The 25,838-nt window shown below is 40.0% G+C and overlaps 2 protein-coding genes across 10 annotated transcripts in view; both read left to right on the forward strand.

Annotated features, from left to right (window-relative positions):
• ARHGAP29 (Rho GTPase activating protein 29) overlaps positions 1–7,942 on the forward strand; it is a 48,533-nt gene extending 40,591 nt beyond the window's left edge. For 4 of the 9 annotated variants that reach the window (XM_064719834.1, XM_064719835.1, XM_064719836.1 and 1 more), the window contains 7 exons: positions 1,146–1,309; positions 1,541–1,729; positions 1,872–2,009; positions 2,946–3,178; positions 3,937–4,243; positions 4,411–4,516; positions 5,487–7,941. In XM_064719834.1, coding sequence (XP_064575904.1) covers positions 1,146–1,309; positions 1,541–1,729; positions 1,872–2,009; positions 2,946–3,178; positions 3,937–4,243; positions 4,411–4,516; positions 5,487–6,382 — 2,033 coding nt within the window. In that variant the 3' untranslated portion in view covers positions 6,383–7,941. Of the gene's footprint in view, positions 1–1,145; positions 1,310–1,540; positions 1,730–1,871; positions 2,010–2,945; positions 3,179–3,936; positions 4,244–4,410; positions 4,517–5,486 lie in introns of all 9 variants that reach the window. The other 5 variants (XM_064719840.1, XM_064719841.1, XM_064719838.1 and 2 more) reach the window with 5 other exon arrangements.
• Positions 7,943–14,010: 6,068 nt separating this feature from the next.
• Positions 14,011–25,838, forward strand: part of ABCA4 (ATP binding cassette subfamily A member 4) — a 60,637-nt gene continuing 48,809 nt past the window's right edge. Inside the window, 5 exon segments of the mRNA XM_064719489.1 lie at positions 14,011–14,076; positions 16,477–16,570; positions 17,088–17,229; positions 19,128–19,267; positions 22,002–22,129. Of these exon segments, the coding sequence (XP_064575559.1) occupies positions 14,011–14,076; positions 16,477–16,570; positions 17,088–17,229; positions 19,128–19,267; positions 22,002–22,129 (570 nt within the window).

Consider the following 25,838-nt stretch of genomic DNA (forward strand, 5'->3'; position numbering starts at 1 on the left):
ATGCACAAATACATAGAGGTGATAAGTTGCAAGTTGGGAAAAAAGTGGTACCAAATGTTTAGGGTAGTAACTGAGATTTTCACCCTTTCAGCGAAGATAAATGAGTTCAGTAATGTCTGTCCCAGATTTGACCAGGCCATTTGTAATTTTCAAATTAATTTTGACTGTATAACAACAATGTTGCCTCAGGCATTGAAACCTGAATAACTGGATTATCAGAAATAGTTCTATTGTGTGTCTACAGTGCTTACAAACTAATTTTGAAATATTTGTGGCACTTGCTGAGTAAAGCCCATAGGAAACTGTTTACTTAGCCCTTATTTCCTAAATGTATACTTTGCCTTCTAGGAAAAAACTTGTGGTAAACAGCTTTAAATCAGATCTAGACTTAAGTGTGGCAATGTGTGACTGAATGCAAGCTTTCACATAGAGTTGTATTGTTTAATCAATGCTTGAGCTTTTAAAAAGCTTTCTGGGCAATTAACTGAATGTGATAATTTTAAGTTATCTGTAAAATGAAGGGGTTTGGTTCACAGAGTTATTGATAGCATTTTAAGTAAATTGCTTGAAAAAAGTTTGGACACAAAAAGGACCAGTTGCTATTCTTTTTTGCTTTAGAATCCTTTAGAAAATATATTTGATGTTGTTACAGGAAACTCAGAATCAGTAATGTTTTTAAAATTTATGAGGCTACAGCCATGAGTGTGTGTTAATTCTTCCTTGCTGCAAAATATTCCTTTTTTAAGCATTTCAGAAACACTAAAGGGCAAAACAAGCTGTCTTTCATCCTCTAGTACAGGATTTTGAAATGTATAAAATAAAACTTCCATGAATTGTTGCCTGAAATGCAGGGCAGTTGGAAGTAAATGTCCTAATATTTTCACATTGCCACAATACAGGAGAAAATTAAATACTTAATAAGGCAAAAAAGATTGTTTGATTCTGCTCTTACACAGGATTGTTTGATGGTTAATGTCTCTGTTATGTGAACTGCAACATAGTGTTGCCTCCCTCTGATTAAAATGTTTTTGATTACTTTGATAGTTGCCATTACTTACAGACTTCTGTTCTGTTCTAAAAAATCAGAGTAACTACCACCCCAGCAGTAGATACTAAAATGACTATAACAGGGAAATTCTCTTCAGGTTTAAATGATCTCACATCTGAAGCTGCAAATTCTCCAGGACCTTTTAGAAATGCTAATATGTCCAAAGCAGCACAAACACACAAACTGCGGAAGCTGAGAGCTCCATCTAAATGCAGAGAATGTGACGGCCTGGTAGTATTTCATGGAGCTGAATGTGAGGAGGTAAGTTGAAAATCAGTTTTAATTGCTGCTTGGGATTTATGTAAAGTTGGGAGTTCTGTTTGTGTATAAAACCTGGAGTTTGTGTCTTGTATAACCACCATGAACTTAAAGCAGAGGCACACCATACTAACAAATTTGTTTTGCTCACATATGGGGTGAGAAACAGCTGAAATATTTCTATGGTGTCAGATTATATCAAGCCATGTGCTTTTTTTGTTTCTTCTCCTGTAGTGTTCACTTGCATGCCATAAAAAATGTTTAGAGACTTTAGCTATTCAATGTGGGCACAAAAAACTTCATGGAAGGCTTCACTTATTTGGAGTGGAATTTGCCCAAGCTGCTAAAAGTTTTCCTGATGGCATTCCTTTCATCATCAAAAAGTGTACGTCAGAAATTGAAAGCAGAGCACTGAATGTCAAGGTATGCTCGAGTTTGTTCATGCTTAAGTTTGACACAATCTTTAAAAAAAAATTCTCTTAAGATTTTAATGCTGTCAGTATCATCTGTGTTTTACAAGTTCCATTCAAATTGAAATAGAGTTGTGCTTGTCTTTTAATTTTAGGGCATCTATCGTGTGAATGGAGCCAAGTCAAGAGTTGAAAAGCTTTGTCAAGCTTTTGAAAATGGAAAGGATTTGGTTGAGCTCTCAGAACTCTATGCACATGACATCAGCAATGTTCTCAAGCTGTATCTCCGCCAGGTATGGAATTGAGAGGTCAGATGGAAAACCAAAGTGCTGTAGTAAATTTCTTCAGTACAGTACAAAACAACCACTCCTTTTCAGCACTCCTACAGCAGCAATTAAACAAGTGCCTTGTATAACTGCAATGGCTTCTTTATTTACATGGAGTCTGTGACAAGGGCTGGGAAAAGTGCTGGGATTACAATATGTATTCTACAGGGAAATTGTGCATAACAAGCTTGTTTATCTACTCATAGTAGAGTTTATTTCTAAAACCTTTCTGATTAGTGAAAGTGAATTTGCTTGCCTTACGTGGAGTTTAAAAGATTCCCATGTTCTTGCCTCTTCATGCAGACAGATGCTGATATATTGCTGTTAATAGCTGCTAACAAAAACATCATGAAACACTTGTAGTGGTCATGGTGTGTTCATTATGGAGGGATTATCCATCTTTTTCTTCTAAAATAGAGCTTTAAAGCTTCATGAGTGAATTTTCTAAAACAATTTCAATATGTATGTGAAAAAATGAAGCTGTGATGTAGCCCAGTGAAATTATTGAGTCACTCTGAAAACATGTTGAACTCTGAAAGGAATAATCTTTAGCTGGATGGTCCTGTCCTCCTCCTCATGCTGGCTGTCAGAGATGAGCACTCCAATCCTATGTTCATCACCATTAAATGATTTTGAAATCAACTTTTTTTCTTGAAATCTTATTGAAATAAATTGTGATAAATGCTCATTCCTGGAGCTACGGTAGGAAAGGGTTAGCAAATGATGTCTGGAAAAAGGTGTGGATTGGAAAAGGGAAAATTGGGGATTGAGCTAATGAACAAGGATTAAACAATGTCATCATCTAAGAAAACATGCTAGACCAGAAGAAGTTGAAGAAAAACAAGAAGCAAATAGTTAAAATTCAGATTTAAGTATGTTTCTGAAATGTTCCTATTTCTTCAGCTTCCAGAGCCCTTGATTTTGTTTCGGCTTTACAATGAGTTCATTGGACTTGCAAAAGAAAGTCAGAATGCTAATGAGGAATTGGATGCTAAACAAGCTAGCCCCAAAGCAAAGACAAGACAGTCACTCTGTATTGAACTGAACAGGATCATCATTAAAATTAAAGATCTTCTGAAACAACTGCCTGTACCAAATTATAACACTCTTCAGTACCTTATTGGACACCTTCACAGGTAAGAAAATACTTTAAATGCAAACTGATGTTGAAAACTTAACTGCTACATGCTGCATGCTAGGAATCTCTTGTACCTTTTTGATGACTGTTGAGGAAGAAGTCACATATGCCTTTGAAGACACTGTTCTGTTGCTGGAGTTTTTTCCATGTAATGAATTCCCAAGTGAGAGAAGAATATGAAAGGAAATAAAGCAGGGAAAGCATTGGCCTCCATTATTTTTGATTCTGTGCTAGCATTGGGGTCAGTAGTAATTAGTGTCACATTCAGGGATCTAAATATGATTTAAATTGCAATGTAACAAAGGACAGTGATTTGATGGCTGTTAACAGAAAATGGAAACTTGTATCATGTCTCTTAATAACCATTCTTCAGTCACATTTCACTTCCTTGTCCTGCAAATGGTGGTTTGTATGATGATGTACTAAACCAGTGATTGCCTATAAAAATGGGTAATACTGGATTATAGCTGTGTTATTAGTTAGAATGAGAGACATTCTTTTCTCCAACCCCAGAAATGCCAAATAGCCACAAATAACTTTAACAAATAGGACATAAAAACACCCTATGTGGGAAGTTCAAGCCACTGTTAAATGTGGTCTGCACTGAAGATTCTGCCTGCATACCAAACCCACTCTGTTTTTTATTGTCTCTTACCCTCTTTAGACATAAGATTTTAATATCAAAAGAATTTCTGAAGTAATAAAACCCTCTAACTTGGGGATTTCTTTTGGGTTTTTTTCCCCCTCTTTGTGCAGAGTTACAGAACAGTGCGATGAAAATAAAATGTCAGCCAGCAACCTTGGCATAATATTTGGCCCAACTCTGATCAGGCCGCGTCAAACCGATGCTACGGTTTCTTTGTCATCACTTGTGGACTACCCTTACCAGGCCCGGGTAGTGGAGCTGCTCATAACATACTATGAAAAGATATTTGATGTCTCCTTGAAACCACTTCTGAGCGCTTCTCATGCTGAAGAAACAGCTGGTACTGTCAGAGTTGCTTTATCAGCAGACGAGAGGGAGCCGCAGCAGCAGAGGAAATCGTTTGTTGCTGTAAAGGAAGTGAGTGACTCTTTTGCTGCCACAATGTTACCTGTGCCATATTAACTTCTGTGTTAAATTCTGGAGCATTCCGGAGAGTATTTCTAATAAGTCTTTTTGGGGTTGTTTTTTGATAAGGAGTGCCTTTTTTGTTGATTCTCATTTACTTCTGCTCTGACTTTTGTTAGCAGGGTATTCAAATAGTTCCATGTGAAAGAGCTTCAGAAACAGCTGCACTCTTTTTGGAATCGAAGAATAGCAAGAATACAAAAGAAGCAGATATATCTGTATCTGGTTAGTATGCTGTTAAATCTGCATGTGGGTAAATAAGGAGCCCTGGATGCTTTAGATTATAGTGCATGTAGCTCTGCAATGTAGACATAAGCAAGTGAGAAAACCTGTTCGTCACTGTTTGATACACTGTTTATTTTTGAAATAAGAACAGAAAATTAAATCTTTCTAAATGCTTCTAAGAAATCTGTGTTTATGCAATCAGAGCTCAAAATATTTGGTAAGAGCATAACAGTGGTTAGGTTTCTCACTTGTTTTAAAGAAAGCAAACAGAAAAATCCTAATTATCCTGTGACTGATTTCTGAAATCTACTATTAGCTGTAAGCTAATACCCAGCAATTCATGTATTTTGACCACTATTCCCCCAAAATATGTATCATTGCCACTCACTGAAACTACACCAGAAGGCTTTGGAAAGAATAATTGTCTGACAGAATCATCAGAGCATTTTGGATACCAGTATTTTTGCTTAAAAAATCCCAGGTTTGCTAACCTTATTCTAACTCTGAATTTTTTTCTCTGTTTATCTGCCTATGCTACTACAGGGGTTTGGTTTAATGTAGGTATGATTTAATGTACTTCATTTAGGAGTAACTATACATATTCCCTTTTAATTGTACTGATCTTCATCTAGTTCAGTCATATCCTGTACATATCTTACCACTTCAGTCATATCCTGTACATCAACAGTGCGACATCCTGAAACAAACTAAAACTGAAAATATTCAGGGATGGCAAAGCACCAGCCAGAAAGTGAAGTGCCTCTGTTTTCTCTTTGGTTACAGCTGGACAGTATGTGTTTTACTGCTAGCGAAATGCTTACATTTGGTTAGAGTAGGCCGTTGCTAGTATGTATACAAAGCTATCCCTAAAAACTGTTATCCCATTGAAATACTCACTAGCAATGGGTCATTGAACTCTTGCTGATCTCTCTTGGCAAAAAGATCCAGTCACATCTGTTTGTGTCTCTAGGTGATGTTGCGAGTCCAGCTTCAGAGAAAGACAATGATCCATTCGTTTGTCTAGGTGAAGACCCCTGTCAAGTGAACTTGGTTACTGTGAAACCCAACCGTCAGATGGGCAAAGTTCCGTTGCGGGCTCCAAGGACAAAGGCAGCGTCTCGCCCTGTCAGCCTGCCTGTGGACCGAATACTGCCTCCGTGTGTTCTGAACGAAAGGAATTCACGAAATGCAGGGGCAGTGAGTTCAGAGAAGCTGGGCAGAAGCCCCACTATTGAAGAAGTCTCAGAGGTGAAGGCAGTCCCTGCTGTTGATACCTGCTGCAGACTGCCTTGTTATGACAGCCAGATGCTGCGAAAAACTTGGGACAAGCAGTACAAACAGTATGATATCACAGCAAGGACAGCAATGATTGTGACTAACATGCCCCAGGAGATCCGAGCACTCGAGAGTGGAACTGCAGGTGCTTTATCATCATCAAGCAGCCTTGGGAACAATCCAGCTAAAGCCATTCTTCCTAATAAGCCATATTCTGTTGTCGGGTCAGGAAGGACAGCTGCAGAAGAGAATGGTCCTGATGTTAATCCTCTTGCTGCCTTTAGGCCACCAAGAACATTGCAACCACCCCCAGGGACATTTTATAAACCACCCTCTAACAAATCAAAAGAAAATGGAGATGGTTCTTCTGCTAAAGCTTGTGCACCCACCGGTGCTAGCTCTGTGCTTCCCCAGGATAATACTGTGAAACTGGCTAGGAGCTCTGCACTGCTGTCAGGTGATGAACAAAACACAAATGAACAGAAATCTAGCTCAGAGGATAGTCACTCCACAGATCTGAAGCCTGCTTACCATAGACTGAGACCAAAAAGGATCCAAGAACTGGAACACAGGGAAGCTCATTTTGTATAGGGTGCAAATTCCTCTTGTACTATATGCAATTTCTTGATGTTGCCCAGTGGAGGCTTCCCTTTGCCCCTTTATCCTTTGCCTTCCCTTGAGAATCCCACTTTTGTGCCATATTTGAGTTATTTTTATATATGCAGCATTTTAAAAATGGGGGGAGGCCTGGGGAACTGTGAATTAAAGTCAAACCTTTTGTAGTTCAGTAGCTTTCAATAAAGATGTAATACATTCCCAGTCTAGACACAGGGGTTCATTGAATAAGACATTGAGCTTCATTTCATTGTGTGGAATGGAGTGCTTATTCATAGAGAAACAGCTATTTTTCTTAATAGATGTTATAATAAAAATGAAAGGTTTAATGTTCACTGTCTAAGCATAAACCAAAGCTTGTGCTTTGCTCTGTAAAAGCATTTGTTCATTTTTCTAATCTGTGCAATTAAAGCTTTGCTTTTGAACAGGCTTACATACTGGTCAGCATGGCAATAATTATGTATCATATGTGTATATTTTAGGCAGACATGGTTATCTGTTGCCATTTTTCTATGTTGCCGCTTTAATTTTTTCTTTTGTACAGCAAGGATGCATTTACTGAGCTTTACTATTCAGAAGCAGCAGTCAATTCACATCTGGTCTCTTGTATAGCTTAGTGAGTGGGGCAAATGTGCACAGCCTGTTTCACTTGGGTGCCATTCTGGACACATTCATTGCCCTGGTGTTGTCTTTCCCAGGTGAATGACAAGGCAGTGATTTGCTTGCTATAGATCAGTTTTACCACTTAACCTGGTGTAACTGAAATTAAAAGCTTTGTTTCCAAGTTTCCATGAAACAGATAAAAATAACCAAAAATCAGCGTTAGTAGGTGCATCTAATGGTTTTCACTTTGTATTAAATGGTTTTTATGTGTACACTGTGTTATATTTGCTTTAAAATATATTAACGTGTTAACATTTCAGTGACTCTATGGCTTCTATATCTGGATTTCTTCTAACTTATTAAAATACAGATGTTTGGCCTTTGCAATAGTGTAGTACTCTCCTGTATCTGTCTTCTGGGACTAGGGGGTGGCATGCTTTTCTTTATGGGATTACAATTAGCATGACCCTTTCCTGCATACTGTAGAGTACAGTTGTTTTAGCATGGTACTTTCTACTGATGTAAGCACCAGGATGACTCTCAAAGGATGGCAAAGGTCAAAAATCACTTTTCTGTTTTTTCAACAGGAAATACACTGGACTTTAATACACCATTACCTTTGCCAATCTTTCCTAAACACCACAGATAAAATCCCACAGTCTGTTTGGTGGACGTAATCTGATTTTTGTTTCTAAAACTCACAATGCTGGACTTTGATTCCTTGTCACATTTCCACAGAAGTAGGACTTGCATTCTTGGCAAAGGCCATCGTATCACTGGATGGATCTGGCCATGCTTGAGGTCATTTCTTGGGGAGCTGCCTCTTATTACAAAAAACCTGAAAGCCCCAGATGCTGCTGTCTGCCCAGACTGGTGTTGGGAGTTGCAGAACAAAATATATGGAAAGGCTTCTTGACATAGATGGGAATTTGTTCTACTTTGACAGTGGAGGAGTGGGCTATATATACCCCACACAACTGGTTAATGAATCATTAAAGACAGTGTAGTGTAACTTCATAGCACAGTTGTGAAAGGATCAATGTTAATTAGGACCACAAAATAGCAAAATAATCTGTGAATTATCATTAAATTTATTGTCTGGCTGTATTTGTTAAAGCATGTCTAACACTGGATATGGTAATGGCTTAAGAAATTAATTAAACGTCTCAATTTAATAATTTCTTAATTTAATAATAATAAAGTTGTTCAGCTACTGTGATGGAGGTCTCTGGTACTCCCCAGAGCAGGCTCCTGAGATAGAGAATTACAACAGTGAATACTGACCCGTGAGAAACAAACATTTCTTATTCAAGTCATAATACCAGTTGTTACTGGCTCTTACCATACTCCTTTTTACATAATATCTTCCATCCTTTGCTAGTCCTGAAGGTTTCTGCTCTTTTTAAGGTGTTTCCCACAGCACCGCAGGTGCCAGCGGGGTGAGCAGGGCCCGGTGCCTGTGGGTGGGGATCTGTAGGTGTTTTACAAACCCATGTTATTTCAGGGAAAACATCCATTGTAGAAGATGATTTACGTGTCCCAGCTTTATAATGCCTTCAAGTGTTTTTATGTAATACAAGCGAAGAGCAAGGGCACGACATTGGAAATGGAAACCTCTGGAGCCTATGTAAGTGTTACGGCCCTGCTGCCCGGCGTGGCGGCAGCGCCTGCGGGCTGGGGCCGGGGGCTCTTTCCGAGCCTTCCCTCCAGCCCGGGGGCAGCGGGGCCGGCGGGGGAGGCTGGGACACGGCGGCTTCGAGGCCATTCTGTGACTTCTTGATTTGTCAATTTCCGTAAACATTTGCACGGTGGCGTCACGGCCGTGTTGTGTTGGGGCCCGTACGCTGAGGGCTCGCCCGCCCTGTGAGGGAGCGGGTCCGGCGGCCGCCTGAGGGGATGAGGAGTCGGCCGCGGCAGCGGAGCCTTACGCCTGGTGGAAAAGACTTGGTTTCCTTTGGAACTGGAAATGTTTCGATTGGCCCCTGTTGTTTCTTTTGGTTCAGATGGAGATTTTCCCCTGTCTTGCTTTGAAATGGCTTCACTCCAATGGAGGTGCAGCAATCCTACCCACCTGCCCCAGGTGCCAGGCTGTGGATCACGCAAAATGCCAGAACCCAGCAGCTTGAACTCTGGGGAGGAAACCTCTTGCAGTCAGATTTGTTTGGTAATTGCATTTTCTGAAGTCGTAATGCACTGCCTCATCCCTCTTAAAGCTTTGGCAGAGTACCGACTTCTGTCAGTTGCTGACCTAATTAGTCATGACAGCTGTTTGTTTAGTAGGGCCTCTGAGGCTACCAGAACTACCTTCTGAAACCATCTTCTCAAACAAGGGGTTTGTTCAGATCTGAAGAAATACAGAAATATCAACGTCCTGGTACAGGCTTGATTGTGCTTGGGTAGGTCATATTGGATATTTGGGAGGATTTTTATTCATGAGTCCTTAAACTCGCAGATGGAGCTGTTCTGTATCAAGCAGGGGATTAAAACAATCTCCTTACAACTGAGCAGTGTTATTCTGCGACTGCTAACTGCACCTAAGATGTGTGTTTCTTTGCTGCCAAGCTGAACATTCCTTCAGAAACCTTTCTCTTTCAGCAGTTCTCAGAGATGAGGTAAGATTTTGTGGTAAGTTTTCAAGGTTTTTGTTGCTTCTGTGTAAGAAGTCTGTGTTTTGCTTGCAAATCCATGAAGTCTTTAGCTTCCGTGTAGCAGAGGCCTAATGGAGCTAATCTGAGAGCTGACACGAAAGGCTCTGCGAAGGCAGCGCACGTATGGTAACGTTGGTAACCTAGCTCAGAGCGTTTGTACTTTCTGTGTGACTTTGCTACATACACTGCAGCTCACCATACACAGCAGGTTCAGAGCACACAGAGTTAGTTCTGTTTGGGTGAACCTAAACTGGAATGTGTGCTTCAGCCCCCTACCTGATATGCTGCAGCTGCTAACGTACATTCAGTCTGTGTTTGACAGAAGAAGAGTCTGATTGTGATCATCTTTGATTCATAGAAATACACCTATCGAACAGAAGTTCCATGGGGCCTTTTCTTAGTCATTCTGATGTTTTATCATTTATCCTGATTTGACAGAACTTCCCATTCTTGTCTTTCAGGTTACTCCTTATTTCAGAGGGAGGCCTGAAATAGGTGTTTTTTTAGGTGTTTCCTCTGAAATAGGAAACACCTAAAAAGCTTCAGCTTGGGTTTCCCCCAGTAGTTTGAGATAGTTGGGTGCAAAACTTAACTCAGAAAGCCTCAGCCTGTGTTTGTGTAGTTTTCTTTCCACACACATAGATAGATCTGTTTATAGGATACATTTATACTCACCCACTCCTACAGTCAGTCTAGGCAAAATTGTGTAGCATTAATTGTGTTAACTTTCTAGTGAGCCTGTGTAGAGGGACATTTTCTACATGTATAAAAATGTCTCATATGTCAGGAAATGCTGGAAAGCATTGTTGAACATTAGAAGTGCTGGCCCATGAGCACACCCAATACAGCTAAATGTGGATATTTGCGAAGCTATCTTTTCTGGTAATTTAAAAATTTTCTTTATTTTACAGAAATATTTGTTTGTGGTACTGGAGAGATTACTGGGGTTATTTTTATAATTTGCTGAACAAATAACATTTAATCAGACTTAATTTTTTAGTCAAAAGTCAGGAATAAGCCTGGAAATAAGAAAACAAGATTCTGATATTTAAAACAGCTGTGTGTGAGGTAAGAGGATATCACAACACACATGCCATGTGACCCCATGTATTGCATATAGGTGCTCATGAAGCATGTCACTGGGATTATTGTATCTACTGTAGGCACAATGCAAGAACTGTCACCAAACATCTATTTCTACTTTCTTTGTGGTCTGATATGTAAGTGGAATGTCTCATGATTTGTTGTTGCTGGTAACGAACTACAGCTCTTTAAGAAATAGCTAAGTCCTAGTGATGACTGTGGGTAGAGCTACAGTGAAATTGTGCAGTGTGTTCCATAAGCTGAACTCTGTTTTACCCTCCCATGTAAAAGTGATAGGCCCTACATAAGCTTTCTCTGTTTACTTCTGAAGATCCCTTTGTAAAGCTAAAAAGTAGAAATGGGTCACAGGAGCAGCAGATGTAGTTGACCAAAGAAAGCAAAATATCCTCTACCATCATCCAATTGTGATGTAAAAATCTAATTAGGAGAGATTAATTTAATCTGTTAGAGCTGTCTTTGAAAACATGTGGATAGCAAAAAGAGATCCATTTCTTAAAATAACTTGCTTTAGGATTTCAGAGATGAAAAGCTTGTTTGCTGGATAAAACAATTAAATTATCTGTTTGCCTCACACATTGTGGTAGGGCTCAAACCCAGTCTGCAGCTGAGAAGCAGCAGCAGTGCTGGTTTCTCTGCTTTGCACTGCCATTAGTCAGAGTTAGCTTCTATCTGAGGCTTTATGAAGCTTTGTTTCTCTGTCTAGATTGAAGCAGGCTGTGTCTTACCTGTGGTATGAACATTTGCTCAAGAGAAATTCAATTAAAGCCACTTTTACAAGAGGAGGTTGCTGTAGAACCATAGAATAGAATCACAGAGGTTAGACAGGACCTCCAAGATCAAGCCCAACTTTTGACCAAAACCACCACATCAACTAAACCATAGCACTAAGTGCCATGTTCAGTCATTTCTTGAACACTTCCAGGGACAGTGATTCCACCACCTCCCTGAGCAACCCTTCCAGTGCCTGAACCCTTCTCTGGCACAGCTTGAGGCCATGCCCTCTTGTCCTATCACTGCTTGCCTGGGAGAAGATGCTAAACCCTCCTTGTGGGCAGTTGTAGAGAATGGTCAATTCTGCCCCGAGCCTCCTCCTCTCCAGACCAAACCCCAGCTCCCTCAGCCACTCCTCACAGGACTCACTCTCCAGCCCCTTCCCCAGCCCTGCTGCCCCTCTCCAGGCTGGCCCCAGCCCCTCAGTGTCCCCCCTGAGGTGATGGGCCCACAGCTGGGCACGGCTCTGCAGCTGTGCCCTCACCAGTGCCCAGTACAGGGGCACAATCCCTGCCCTGCTCCTGCTGCCACACTGCTCCTGATAGAGGCCAGGATGCCCCTGGGCACACCTGGCTCATGTTCAGCTGCTGCCAACCAGCACCCCCGGGCTTTTTCCCACTGGGCAGCTTTCCAGACACTCTTCCCCCTGTCCATAGTTCTGCCTGGGTTTGTTGTGACCATTGGCAAATGGTTGTCACACTAGCCAATCTCCAGTCATCTGGGACTCCCTGGTTCACCAGGATGGATGATAAATGATGGAGGGAGGCCTGGTGAGCTCTTTTGCCGGTTCCTCCAGTACTCCTGAGTGGATCCCATCCTACTTCATAGACTTGTGAGTGTCTAAGTGGCACAGCAGGTCACTAACTATGGCCTAATAGATTGCAGGGGAAGTCTGCTCCTCATCCCAGCGCAGGGGAGTGGTTGCCCTGAGGATAACCAATCTTTGTGTTGAAGACTGAGGCCAAGAAGGCATTAAATACCAAGGGCTTTTCCTCATCGTTGGTTACAATGTTTCTCTCTGCATGCAGTAAAGGATGGAGATTTCCTTTGGCCCTCATTTTGTTGTTTATGCATTTATAAAGACACTTTTTATTATTTTTCACAGCGGTTGTCAGTTTGAGTTCTAGCTGAGCTTTTGCCATTCTAATTTTCTCTCTATGTGACCTAACAACGTCCTTGCACTCTTCCTGAGTTGGCTGCCCCTTCTTCCAAAGATTGTAAACTCTCTATTTTTCCCTGACTTCCAGTGAAAGTGCCCTGTTCAGCCAAGGCTGGTCTTCTTCCCTGCTGGCTCGCCTTTCAGCACATAGGGATGGCCTGATCCTCTGCTTTGTTATAATTTGTGCCAGAAGCCAGCTTAAAGTGTGTGGTTTAGGTGGCCCCTGTGTGCAGGGGCTCAAAGGCCCAATGATGGTGATGGGGAAGGTGCAGAGTGCAGTGCTCTGCTGTCAGAGCTGCAGTGGGCTGGGGGAAATCTACAGAGTGTTAAATTCTGTAAAGTAGTTTTGTGGAGGATTTTCAAAGCTGTACCCAAAGCCCTCTGAAGGGGAAAGAAAAGGGCAAGCACTGCCACATGCTTTTAAATTCTTTTTTCAATAATGAAAGCTGGATTGTTGTTCAGCTTCTACTTGGAAGAATAATCACAGGGAAACTGTGCTAGTGCTTATATAGCATCATTGCCCAGCATGAGCACCGGTAGGAGGTTTTGCTACATTGCTGTTTCAGATGCCCTTTACAGATGAAAATCTATAGGGAATTCAGTGTTCACCCAGTTAAGTGTAGTGGTCTTTTTCTGATTTTAGAGGAGTGTTGTTATATATGTAAATGAACTTCTTTTATGGAAATTGAATTTCTTTCAGTGCCTGCTCTCTTTCTGATTGCAGCCATCCCAAGCCAATACTGATTTTATGAGCAGGGTGCTGCCTGTAAAGAGTGAAGATAGATCTCCACGATGACTTATCACTCCAGAAGTTCATGTACCTCCTCAGACCAAGTGGAGTTCTCCACACGTTATTACTAGGTGCTATTCTTTATTATGGTTCTACTGTGCCGTTTTATTATAGTGTTTTTCTCTACTTAAAGTAGTAAAAAATATTTGTTGTGATAAATGATGCAACAATTAACTGCCTTCATTACACGCAAGTCCAAGTTAATAGCCAGATTCAATGTTCATGACTTTTTTTATTCTAAAGAGATGTTCTTCCTCTCTACTGCTTCTACTCCACTCTAGTGCTGATAAATGTGTCACAGGAAGTAGCCTCCAAACAAAGGAAACTCACGATTTTTCATGCATGATAGTGTATGAAAAGTGCAAAATTAAATGGTACAGACAATGAAAGGAACTGATCTCTGTGATAACATAATCTTAAAATAAGAAGAGAAAGCTGTTATTTTGCTCTAAGGTCTGTTTCTGATGTCAGCTAAGAAATGGCAATGCATCCTTTGCCACAGGTTAACCAGAGGTATTGATGCAGAATAATGAACTTCTTCAGGCAAGTCAGACTTCTCCTCTGGAAGAACTGGATCCTTCGGAAAAGACAAAAGGTAAAGTATTAGGCTTTGGATTTCAGGTTTGAACCATGCACTCCACTGGTACATTTATCAGCATGCAAAACTCTCAAGTTCCTCAAAGATTCACATGTGATCTTTGTAGGGGCCTGTTGTCTGGCACCTTGTCTGGTGCAGTTTACAAAGCTGCTCTTTACAGACCAAACATAGAATAGCCATGTTGGGATTTTCTTTGACAAATAACATTGTGTACCAGAAGAGCTGTGGTTAGTAATACTTATGTTTTCACATAAAAAGATCTGTTGTTAGAAAACATAATGATCATCATTCAGCTCAGGAGGGTTTGCTTCCTAATTTTAGATTTGCTCTTCACACTTAGCTGCTCTTAGATGTGATTCTAGTTAGGACCTTACAGTTCACACAGATTGTGTCTTTTTTAGTATGGCTGAATGACATAAGTAAGGTAAAAGCCAGAAATATTTTAAGTACTTTCAAATCCTCTTAGATCTTATGATATTTTGTCTTACAGCAAGACTTCACTGCAGAGTCTACAGTTGATCCATAGCCAATTTAAGCTTCTCACATTTATGTGGTCTTATAACTGTGTTTGCTCCATTACAGCTCTGTCTGGATATTACATTTCTCTGTGCATGTTGCTGGGATTTCTGGCTATTTATCATGCGGTTCTGCAGGATTATGGGCTGCTTTCTGATACTTATAGTGAATTCTGAGACACCTTTTTGTCCTCTGGATAAGGTCCACAGGAAAAAGTCAGAGGTTTGACAGCACTGGTCAGTCCTTACCACACAACACATTGTGTACCAAGTTGAAAGCAAGCTTCCCTTGAATTTCAGACTTCAATCTTTTCCACTAGTTAATTCAGACAGAAAGGAGCTACCAAATTCAAGTCTGAGGATTTTCTGTTTCCTGGGGGTGAAGAAAGAATCAACATCTGAGCATTAACACAGATTTACTCTGCAGCAAAGGTAGACCAAGGAGTCTCACCAGTTCTTGCCCCTCTGCATTTGAGTGTTTAGTGCTTGTCCCAAATGGTTGGCAATGGATATTGATCAGACCTTGTGGACCCTGCTGGGAAGGGTATTCAGAGCTGTACACAACAGCTGTCAGGTTTCCCTCTCTAATAAATGTGTCATTTGCCCTTCGCTGCTGGTAAGATTTTGTCTGCTTTTAAAAAGATCAGGCATGCATAACTTCCTAGGTGGTGGTGGGTGCGTTTTTTGTTATTGTTCTGTTTTAGAAAGGAAACCCTTGAGAAGAAAACTGTGAAATAGAAAATTGTTGCGTGGTGTAAAGCTTTCTACCCTTTTGCTGTGAGAATATGTTGTGCTTAACTAAAGCTATTAGACAAAATTAGAGTGGATAAATAGGGCAGCTCCAAAAAACCTGTTCTTAATGATGTTGTGGAGTGCCTTTTGCCCAAAACAACATTACATGTCACCCATCTTGTCTTTGGCTCTGCTGCTATGTGCATTATTATCATGTATTTGGTACCTGGTTGGGGAGGAGGGAGCAAAGGTAAAGAAACAAGGAGGGTTTTTCTGTACTACAACCCTGGTTCTGAAGATATTTTGTCCTGGCAGTTAGAGGGAGGAGCAAAAATGTGCCATATGTCTGGACACAAAAATCCCATTGCTGTTCCTCAGAGCCCAAGGCCTGTGTTACAGGATCAAAGGATTGTAGTTTCAAACCTCTGCCAAAACACACAGAGGCAGTAAAACAAACTGAAACACAGGAGTGGAGGAAACAGACTCAAAACCAGGCAGGATGTTGCTCTGTGGTAAAGCAGTGCCCTTGATTTTCTGGCATGACACGGGAACTGGTGACTGTTCTAAGTGTATTGAAAGGTCTGGGCAATAAAGTGGCTTTTGATGGGGTCTTCTGTGTTATTGAATAAGGTGTTTGATCTTAATACATGCATTTCTACAGGTGTTAGGAAATTAATAGCATTGAAATGAATAATGACAAAAAGAAGCGAAAGTAAAGGTCAAAGTATGTAAAGCTTATGCTGCAGTCATTTACTTTTGGGTAAGCAGAGTGTACTGACAGCCTGCTAATGAGCCCAGCGGTGTCAAAGTGTGGATTAAAATAATCCATCTGTCACTTATATCTAATCCTTGTTGTAGAGTCGTGCACTACCTCCTGCCTCTTTTCACCTCAGTCAGGATGTTTAGGTGTTTCTTTAGAAGAGGTAGAGAAGCCACTGAGCACTGAATTCATAGTGATGCTTCATGGCATTCTGATGAAATCCTCTTTTGGGTTTCCTTCTCAAATTGTGTAACAGGCAATGGATAGCCATGGGCACGTGCTGGGCTTTTCTGCTGTGAGAGGAGGTCTCATGCCTTTAGCCATCTAGTGACTCTACAGTGGTCTATTTGTAAAATTTATTTTTAATTTACTTTTTTCCTTTTTTTCCAGCTTCGTTTTCTAGTGGAGCTTTTATGGCCTCTGTCGTTGTTTCTTGCACTTGTCTGGCTGAGAAAAGCAAATCCACTGTATCGCCAACATGAATGTAAGAATGTTTCAGATGTTATCATGATCTGACTTGTTATAAGTTATGGCCAGGTGTTCTCAGACAGAGGTATTGGGATCTGTTTGTGGAGTGTTACTATCCAGTGGTGAAAGAACAGACTTCAGTTCAAATAGCTTAGTTATTTGTAGCCATGTAGTGTAAGACTTAGCAGTGAAGACATAGAAAAAATGTCAAGTTTTCCTGTGAGATGCTTTCTGGTCAGACTTATGTGGGGTTTTAAGGTGCTATCTAGTTTTGGATTTCCATAATTCTGTTAGTGAGAAAGTACTATCTCACTACCTATTTAAAAAGTCATTCACATTACTCAGAATTAGTTTCTGTTGAAAATAGCCATATGCTTATATTGGTAGCTTCTTTTTTCTCAGTTAAGGATAAACCTCTGTGATTCCTATCACATTCCTTCTGTAGAGAGCCAACTCATCGTGCTATTTATATTCACAAAGGCTGCATTGGAAAAGACACCTAACAATTTCTATTTTGTCTTTTGGTACTCTAGGTCACTTCCCAAACAAGGCAATGCCATCAGCAGGAACACTGCCATGGTTACATGGCATCTTCTGCAACATGAACAATCCCTGTTTCCGCAGCCCAACCCATGGAGAGGCTCCAGGTGTAGTGTCCAACTACAAAAATTCCATGTAAGCAGAGCTGTGTGTGTGAGGTTGGGTTGCAGCGGTACAGGCCTGCTAGGGAGCTGCTCATGGCTTGCTCTGGGCACCTGTTGGGCAGTCATGAGTATGAATGACGCAGGGAGAAAGGCTGGAGTATCCTCACCTTGCTTAGAAAGGTCTCTCACCACACCAAGAAATATTTTAAAGAATTGTTCTGTGGGGTGAATGAATAGGGAAGATAACAATATACCAGTGTGCAAACATTGGAAGAGAAAAATTTTCAGTTCTAGCACTTTGGTTTCATGCTGCAAATAGTCAACAAAGTTGAAACAGCTCACAATGGTAGGTTTAGGCCTTTTAGAGAGAGACTTCAGTGCATGTCTCTAGGGAACACATGTTCACTTCATAAAATCCATAAGAATTTACTTACTGAATGTCTTGGGACAAACCTTTTTGATAAAAGAGCATGGAATACCTAAGCCTTCTTTTCTCATCACTAGAGTTGTCCCCTCTGAATGAGAGCTCTGCTGAAGTAGCAGCAAATAGCAACCTGCACTGCCACTTCTTATGTAACATCTGTTTTGACTATATACTTGTGAGACTTTAATCAGAACATACCCTTCAGATACTAAGCTTGTTTGCAAAATAGGAGGATGGGAGATTTCCAGACTATTACTGAAAAAGTGTTGTTGGACTGTTTTATTTCATTACAGCTGAGTCACGAAAGAAAGTATAGCGGACAAGGACCCTTGGAGTGAAAAAAAACCCTGTCAGCCTAAATATAAAAATGCTTCAAATCTCCCTGTTGCAGAGAACACTTTAGAGCATCCAATGATTAAAATTCATGAGCTAATAATGTGAAGGCCACTGAAGCCCCTGTCATGTGAAAGTCTGTAATGTGGACTTAACTTACCATTTGACCTTTTGTTCCTGGTGAACAGGATTAAAAATAGTCAGCTGAACATTTTTGGTGGGGTATAGTCAAACACAGTGAAGATAGAGGGTTCTGGTCTCTGTACATTCTAGCTTTTCTAGCTTGCTTGTTACAGAGCAAACTGTCGCTTTGTCAGTCCCAATGAATCCAGTGCACTACAGCAGAAGTAAATTCATTGTGTTCTCTGAAATAATTTGGTCCTTCCTGTTTGTTGTTTCCTGTAAGCTAAAATGAGTCATGGGGAGTGAGATACACTATTGCATGCATGGAAAAACATAATACTGTTAAAGAAATGTAATGTTCTTGCCTGATAGTTAGAATTTCTTATGCTTGTTCATAAACAGAGGGTCTGGTTGCATCCTTGCTTGATCTGCATGTTCTAACCCAGAACCAGTAGTTGAACAGCTGCCTGTGACTATTTGCTACTTGTGTTTTCCTGCTCCTCCTAGAAGAAATATTCTGAAGGGGCCAAACAAATTGGAGGAGACTGATGTGTGAGGTGAAGGATGTTTCTGTTTGTGAATGACTCCATGTCATTTGCTAGGCTGAGCATATACCCAGAGTGCCCCATTCAATGCTGGAGGTGGGCCTGGGCTAGAGCCAGGGCAGATTTGCACTATAACTGTGAGATACAAGTTGTTGGGGAAGGTCCTGTGTCCCCAGAAGGACCAGCACGGCTAACAAAAAAAATACATTAATGGCCAATCTTCTGCAACACCAGTAGCCCTGTTAAAACTTCTGTGGAATTTCAAATCTAACTGAACCCCAAACTATATGAAACTGAGGACAAGACAACTTATTTTTTTTCCTCATCCCTAATACAGACAGTCAACATTTCCTCTTCTCTTCTCTTCTCTTCTCTTCTCTTCTCTTCTCTTCTCTTCTCTTCTCTTCTCTTTCGTTTGTTTGGTTTTGGGGTTTTTTTTTACTTGAAAGGTTCTCAAGAGTCATCACTCGTAAATTACTGTTTCTTCATTATTTCTCCTTTCAGCCTTGCAAGGGTATATAAAGATGCTCAGGAGCTTTTACGGGAAACCCCTGAAATCCATGACCTTGGAAGAATCTGGGAAGAGTTGATCATTATGACTCAGTTTATGGAAACAATGAGAACTAATCCTGAAAGAATTGCAGGTAATTGTTGTGTCTATATCCTTCAGACTATTTAATTTTTCCTTCTGAGAGTTGGATAGTTACTTTGAAGTCTGGCAGCATTATAATATATTTCACATGTAGCTGTTGCTCTGCTTACTGTTAGGGTAAGTTAAAATCTGTTCAGTGACAAACACTTGTCATTTAAGGGAAAGGAGAAGAGGCAGTCATCTCCTACTACAGCCATCTTAAATAACAGTAGACAAAAACTTGAAAAGCATGGATATCTCACCACACAAAGTAAAACATGGCTTAAGAAATGTCATTAATTATCATTAAAGGAAAAGCAAAAGCAGTAAGAAAGTTCACTGGAAGATGCAAAGGAATGAAAAATTAGGAACAATGAATATATGCCAGGAGCATAACCCAGAGAAGTGCTTCGAGGTACTTGGTTACAGTCTCAGCTAAAACAGGTTTAAACAGTGAAGAAGGAAAATCTTCATGATCTATTTAGAAAGCATAGAACACTTATAAACAGAATTGCAAAATCATTGCATTAATTTTTATTCAAAGCAACTTGCCAAACTCAAAACACAGTCCTGGGGAAAATAGGGAAAGGTATAATTGTAAAATTTTTGGACTTGCAGTATAGAATTTGAAAAGGGTACTCCTAAAACTAAAGGTTTAAAAATGGTCTGGCTTTGTGAATTGATTTGTCCCATTCTCAAATCCTTTGTCACAGGAATAGCATTCTTATTAAAATTGGTCACTCTCCATATATTTTTAACAGGATGTGTATAAACCATCTGATGCACATGGTCCACTATCCTATCAGAGGTTTATAACTAGAAGTAAAAAAGGGATTATCTCTTTGTAAATAACAGTGAGACAACCAAATGCCCCAGAATGTAAACAAGAACTCGAGTATAATTTGAGCTGTTGTTTGTACCCAGCCATAGAAATCAAACATGACTATTTAGAGGGGAGGAAAAGCATGTCATGCCATGGGTTTGCTGTGTATTGCTAAAGGGCCACACCCCATGGTTTAGGAAGTTGCCTTTGCATCCCATATCCACTTTAGTCATGAAATATAGAGTACATTCCCACGAATCCTGTGACATGAAATGTTAACGCTCCTTCAGAGTCTGTGGAGGTTTTAGATGTGTTTTACTTAAAAAAAAATTAGAAATTTGGAATTTTCCATTATATAAAACAGTAAAAAAGTCAGTTCTGAAGCTTAACTAAATAAAATAGGAATTGCCATCTTTCTTCATACAGCAAAAGTTACTGAAAGATTGGCTATTTAAGCTGTCTGTGTTTACAGCTTACTACTATCGCTTTTAAGTAACAGTCTTAATTGAATAGCTGCAATGGTGAGCAAGGAAAAATTTGCAAATGCCAGAGTTGTGATTGCCCCTTCTTTGGATTCCTGAAATCAGACCTGCCTCTTGAGTCCTCCTTCCTTGCCCTGTCTCCCTTTGCTCTGACACTTTCGATGAGATGTTTTCTTGTGGTGTGCTTTTTCCTCCACACTGCCTGGATGCCAGGAAAGGCATCAGTAAGAATATGAGGGACAGACCCCTGCTATTGTTTTCAGTGTTTACTGCTTGAATAAATATGTGGAGAAACAATTGAAGAAGTTCTCAGACCCTGTAGCCTCAGGCCAGAATATGCTTAGTGCAGATGGAATTGTGGAAGTTAGTTGGCAAACTCAGATAAGACTCAGCTCACAGAATGGAGTGCATGTTTATTAGAAATGTTGAAAGTTACATTCCCTATGTCAGTAGGATACACACTGCTCCTGTCAGTTTCCATTGCCTGTTCTAAAGACAAGAAGAATTAGAACTATTCAAGCATTCTTTACCAAAGTCTGTGGATGCTGTGTGAGTTACCTTTAATAAAGGTATAATTTAGTAATGTCATAATAAATATTTGATGAACATGAGCAACATTAGGTTTCCAAGCTTTTCTCTTGCACCATGCTGAGGCAGAGTTCTCACTGATAAGATTTGTAAGAGACAAGTTTTGAAAGACTGGAACTGTTTGACTTTAGGAACAGCAGTACTTTGAGTATTGTTCCAGACAGTAGCAGGGAAATTGGTGGCCTCTTACATGTAACTAATTTAACATCTTAAATGTGTCTAATTTAACAGTGGGTGGTCTCACTGGTTTGCCTGAAGTGTAGTTGTTAATCTAGTTTAATATAGTTGTTAATCTAGTTTATTATGAAGCATAAGCTACACTTTATGCTTCTCCAAAGAAGTTGAGTTATTTCTCATGGAAGATTTTCAAGGGTCACATTTGCAATGCTAGAGAATAAGGGTAAGTAACTAAAATTGATTGACAAAACTGAGAATTAGTGTAAATGTAAAGGGTTGACTGAAGTTATTTACACAAGGCTCAGAAGAAAGGACACTAAGAGCTGTAGCATACTTGAATCTGAACCTTTAAAATAAAGCATTACATCAGAAAAAATCAGACAGTTTCAGATGCAGTCAGGGCTGCTTTCAATGTGTCCGTTACCGTAGCCCTAGTCTGAAACATCTTTGAGAGATCAGATATGCCGAGCCAGAAGACTCAGCATTTTCTGATTATCATTTCCCAACAAAGGATTAAAATGATTTTGAATTGCAAAAATAATTTCAGCCCCAGTTAGTCACGACTAGGTATAAAAGCCAAAGCACATTCTTTTTGCAGGTTTAAGCCAGGATATGAGCTGTTCTTTAACTTCCTTTGTTTGATATCTCACTGATCTGTGCATTCTTTTTTCATCCAGGAAGAGGAATACGAATTCTTGACATTTTGAAAGATGGGGAGACCCTCACTTCCTTCTTGCTAGAAAATGTTGGCCTCCCAGATTTTGTTGTTTACCAGCTTATTAATGCTCAAGTGCGCCCTGAACAGGTGGGTAGGGTTTAAGAGCTACCAGGTGGTTATCTGTGAGGAACCAATCTCCTGGCTCTATGTGCAAAGTAGCCTCAGTGAAGGCCTTGGGCCCAGAATAACTGATGCCTTATGGGTTGTTTTTTCAATTTCTCCATTTGTTTTTTGTGAATCTAGAGGAAGAGATGTTTGGTTTGTCTTTAAATAACATTTTGAGTATACATTAAATGTTAAAAAATCATTAAATAAACAGAAAAATTCTGTTGTTGCACCCAAATAATGAGCATCAAGAAACAGTACTGGCAAGTACTGCATCCATCCCCATGACTGAAGCCTTGACTCAAAAACATAAGGAAGCTGTGCATCCTTTTGAAATAATAGTCCTGATGAGAGAAGAGCTACTGGAGGTTCTTAATTTATAATTTCTCTGCCCTAACGTCAGCATGGTATCTTTTTGGTATTGTCTTACATGAATAGGTGAAAGTGGAGAAACAGACCCAATTTCTTTGATTCTGATTGAAAAATAGATCTGCTTAGAAAATTCAGAGTGAAAAGTGCGGGTCAAATCCCTCCTGAAGCAGCTAAGCAATGAACTATGTTTGACCAAGTCCAGGCTGTCTCTGCTTCTGCACGTACATGCTGTAAATGCTCCTGCATGGTGGCTGGGAGCTGTCTGAGGAATGCTCTATTAATGAATGAATGTTGCTGAATCGGAATTCTGGAACAATTTCTACACTGCATTAATGTGGGTGGAAGCAAGTGAATAATTGAGGCTGAAAGACAAAATTCCTCTGTTTCTCTGCCACATAAAATGCAAATTCTAAAACTGTGTGTGGGCAGAAAGAAGGAGGGCATTCATGACTTTTCATGCAGTTCCTTTTGTGCATCATAGGTTCCAGTTGGTGTGACCAGTAGCCAAATTACTTATTTGCTGAATTCTTGATTGGTACCTGGGGAAGCCCTCCCCTGTCCTCACTTTATCATGAAGCAATACCACAAGACCATACCAAAGCCAGAGTAAATTGATACATCCTATGCATTTTCACACTTCCATGTCAGCTGAGATGTTGAAAATTTACTTCCTTGCTGCTTGTGACAAGGAGACTATATACAGATATCTTGCTGGGTTTCTCTTTTCCTATTAATCCCATACCTCTTCTGCACCACAGGTCTGCTGTGTCAGGAGAACTGAGTGCTGCTGTGTTAGACTCTATTAGCTCCCCAGTGGCATTCATTCATCTCCTGCTAAAAATTCTGCTTGCCAGTGTATGCAGGACTGAAGTTTTCAACGTTATCACCAAAAAATAATTATTGAAACCTGCTGGAATGTGGTGTCTTTCTGCTGCGTTTTCTGTGCTGATGTAGAAAGAGATGTAGTTCTCTTTATGCGGGAAATTAAAGAAATTGAGTATTGGTTAGAGGAAGCCAGAGGAGATGTGGTGTTAAATACCACTTTTGCTGCCCTCTATGCAGTTTCCTTGTTAGCAGTAATTGCAGGGATACAAGATCATCTCACCAGAGCTGATTTACAGCTATGAGGAAAGAAAGTGCTCTGAATACTTCTTTCAGGTGAAAACGATGCAGAGAAACCAATCTCATAATTTTAAAGACACAGCAAGAGAATTATTTTCAGTAGGAATTGAACACTGGCATTTTCTGTGGGAGATGATTTGCTTTGTTCCAATAGCCCTTCTTGATAAGCAAGCTGCTTGGGCTGGACTTCTGCACGGTTGAGGTGGAAGTTTCAGAGCCATGACTGGACCCTAGATCTATGATTGTCTTAATTCTCAGCCATGATAGTTCATCTCCAGTTCTTCATGCTGCTCTGCCCTCTGTTAGCCTGCTTGTTTCTGTACACCCCTTCCCCCTGCTGCTGATGGCACAGAGCTGATCAACCTGAAAGCAACTTGTTTACAAAAGCCTGACTGTTGCCAACAGCTGGCTGGAGATCTAGGTCTGAGCCGCCTGGGAGTCAGGAAATGACACACAGAGCTGAAAGCTAAACCTGATCAAACAGCCAACTAGCTGAAAAAATAATTTGGACTTCATCTTGCCAGCTTTGGCTAAACAGTGACACATTGATTAAAAAAAAAAAAAGTATTGAAGTTTCCCTCTGAGAGCCTGCTTTTTTGAGTCATTCTAAGATAAAGATAAGAAACTGATGTTAAAGCACAACAATAAGAAGTTCAGGAAAGATTGGCAGCAGCACAGCCTACCGGAAAAATTGGAAGGGTGGAGGTTTGGTGTTTTTCTAATCCCATCTGTTCATGAACATTATTGAAAAGCAGTTACAGTTTGTAAATAACAACTCCTTTTTTTTTTTTCTGTGTTTATCCTTCTTAATGATGTTAATGTCACTGTTTCCTCATTTCACAAGTCAAATCAAGGTTCCCAGGCTGCCTCCCTGTGCAGCCCAGTTTCATTGCAGTTGACCCTGCCTGATGAAGACCACACCAAGTGAGGCGTGTATGGTTAAAAAATGCTGTTCTTACCACACACATCCCCAGGACTTAAGTGACCCAGCAAATATGCTAATTATTTCACTGACATAAACTAACTTAATCCAGTTCAAATGTTCCAATTTGAGGGAGGGCAGGGATGGGTGGTTTTGGAGGTTTTTTGCAAGGCAGGCTGGATCTGTCAGTTGAATTCCTTCTTTTGCATTCTGCCTTTCTCTGCACTGTCAAACTTGTGTTAATAACACCTTTACACCAGTACAGCTGTCGTGATGATAGTGCCTCTCAGATACTTCTAGAAATTCACATCCCTTTTTGCATCATAATTCCAAAATACAATCTCTGTGTAATTCAGAGACCTTTCTTTTTTTGTCAACTCCTGCTCCATAAGCTGAAGCTCAGGGCAGTCATGGCAGATAAAATACAATTCATTTTTTGTAGATGTTAGGTTTTCACATATAAAATTTTTATAATGATGAGTTTCCTAATTTGCTTAGATAAGAAGTAAATATACATCTATGTCTGACCTGGTATAGCTGTGGTGTGTTTTTTCAATCCATATGTCTTGAAGACTGTAATGCTCAGCAGATTGTTTTTCTAAAGAAAATTATTTTCCTGGGTAGATTTTGACAATTTCTAATAAGAAATTTAATAATTTCTTATTAAATTCATTTAGTCTAATGATATTGTGTCAGTGCATAGTTTTTGCTTAGTTTTGAAAGTTTGTGTTCATCTCAAACACAGCGTGCATTTACAGTCATCACAGTGTTCTTAGCAGTGTTTTCCTTAAATTTGCACTGTGAAAGGAGCTGGACAGAGGATGGGAACATTAGCTTATAAGCAATTTCCAGGGCTACTTTTTATTATATTTCCAGGTACTCTATATTATAAAGCAAGTAGAATTTATTCATAGACTACAAAGATTCCATAACAGCAATGTAAATCCCATGTAAATCTACTCATTTCTAAAGAGTTATTCTGCATGTAGAAAAAATTGGGCTTTTTCTGTTCTATGTTTATGTTAGAAGTGGTAATCAGTAAATGGGTGTGATTTAATGTAGAATGGCTTTGTAAATCCTGGCTATGTGCCTGTGCAGAGTGACAGCGAAAAATGGCTGTGGGAAGCACTGTAGTGAAATAGTCATAACTGAAATAGAATGCTGAGGGAAATCAAGCTTGAGAATGAGAGGTATTGTTTTTGGTTTTTTTCTTAGAGCAAGTAACAGCAAAAATATAACTAACCTGAATATAAAAGGTAGAGTGATGTAGTACAA

Source organism: Zonotrichia leucophrys, chromosome 8, assembly GCF_028769735.1.
Source record: "Zonotrichia leucophrys gambelii isolate GWCS_2022_RI chromosome 8, RI_Zleu_2.0, whole genome shotgun sequence".
Classification (NCBI taxonomy): Eukaryota; Metazoa; Chordata; class Aves; order Passeriformes; family Passerellidae; genus Zonotrichia; species Zonotrichia leucophrys.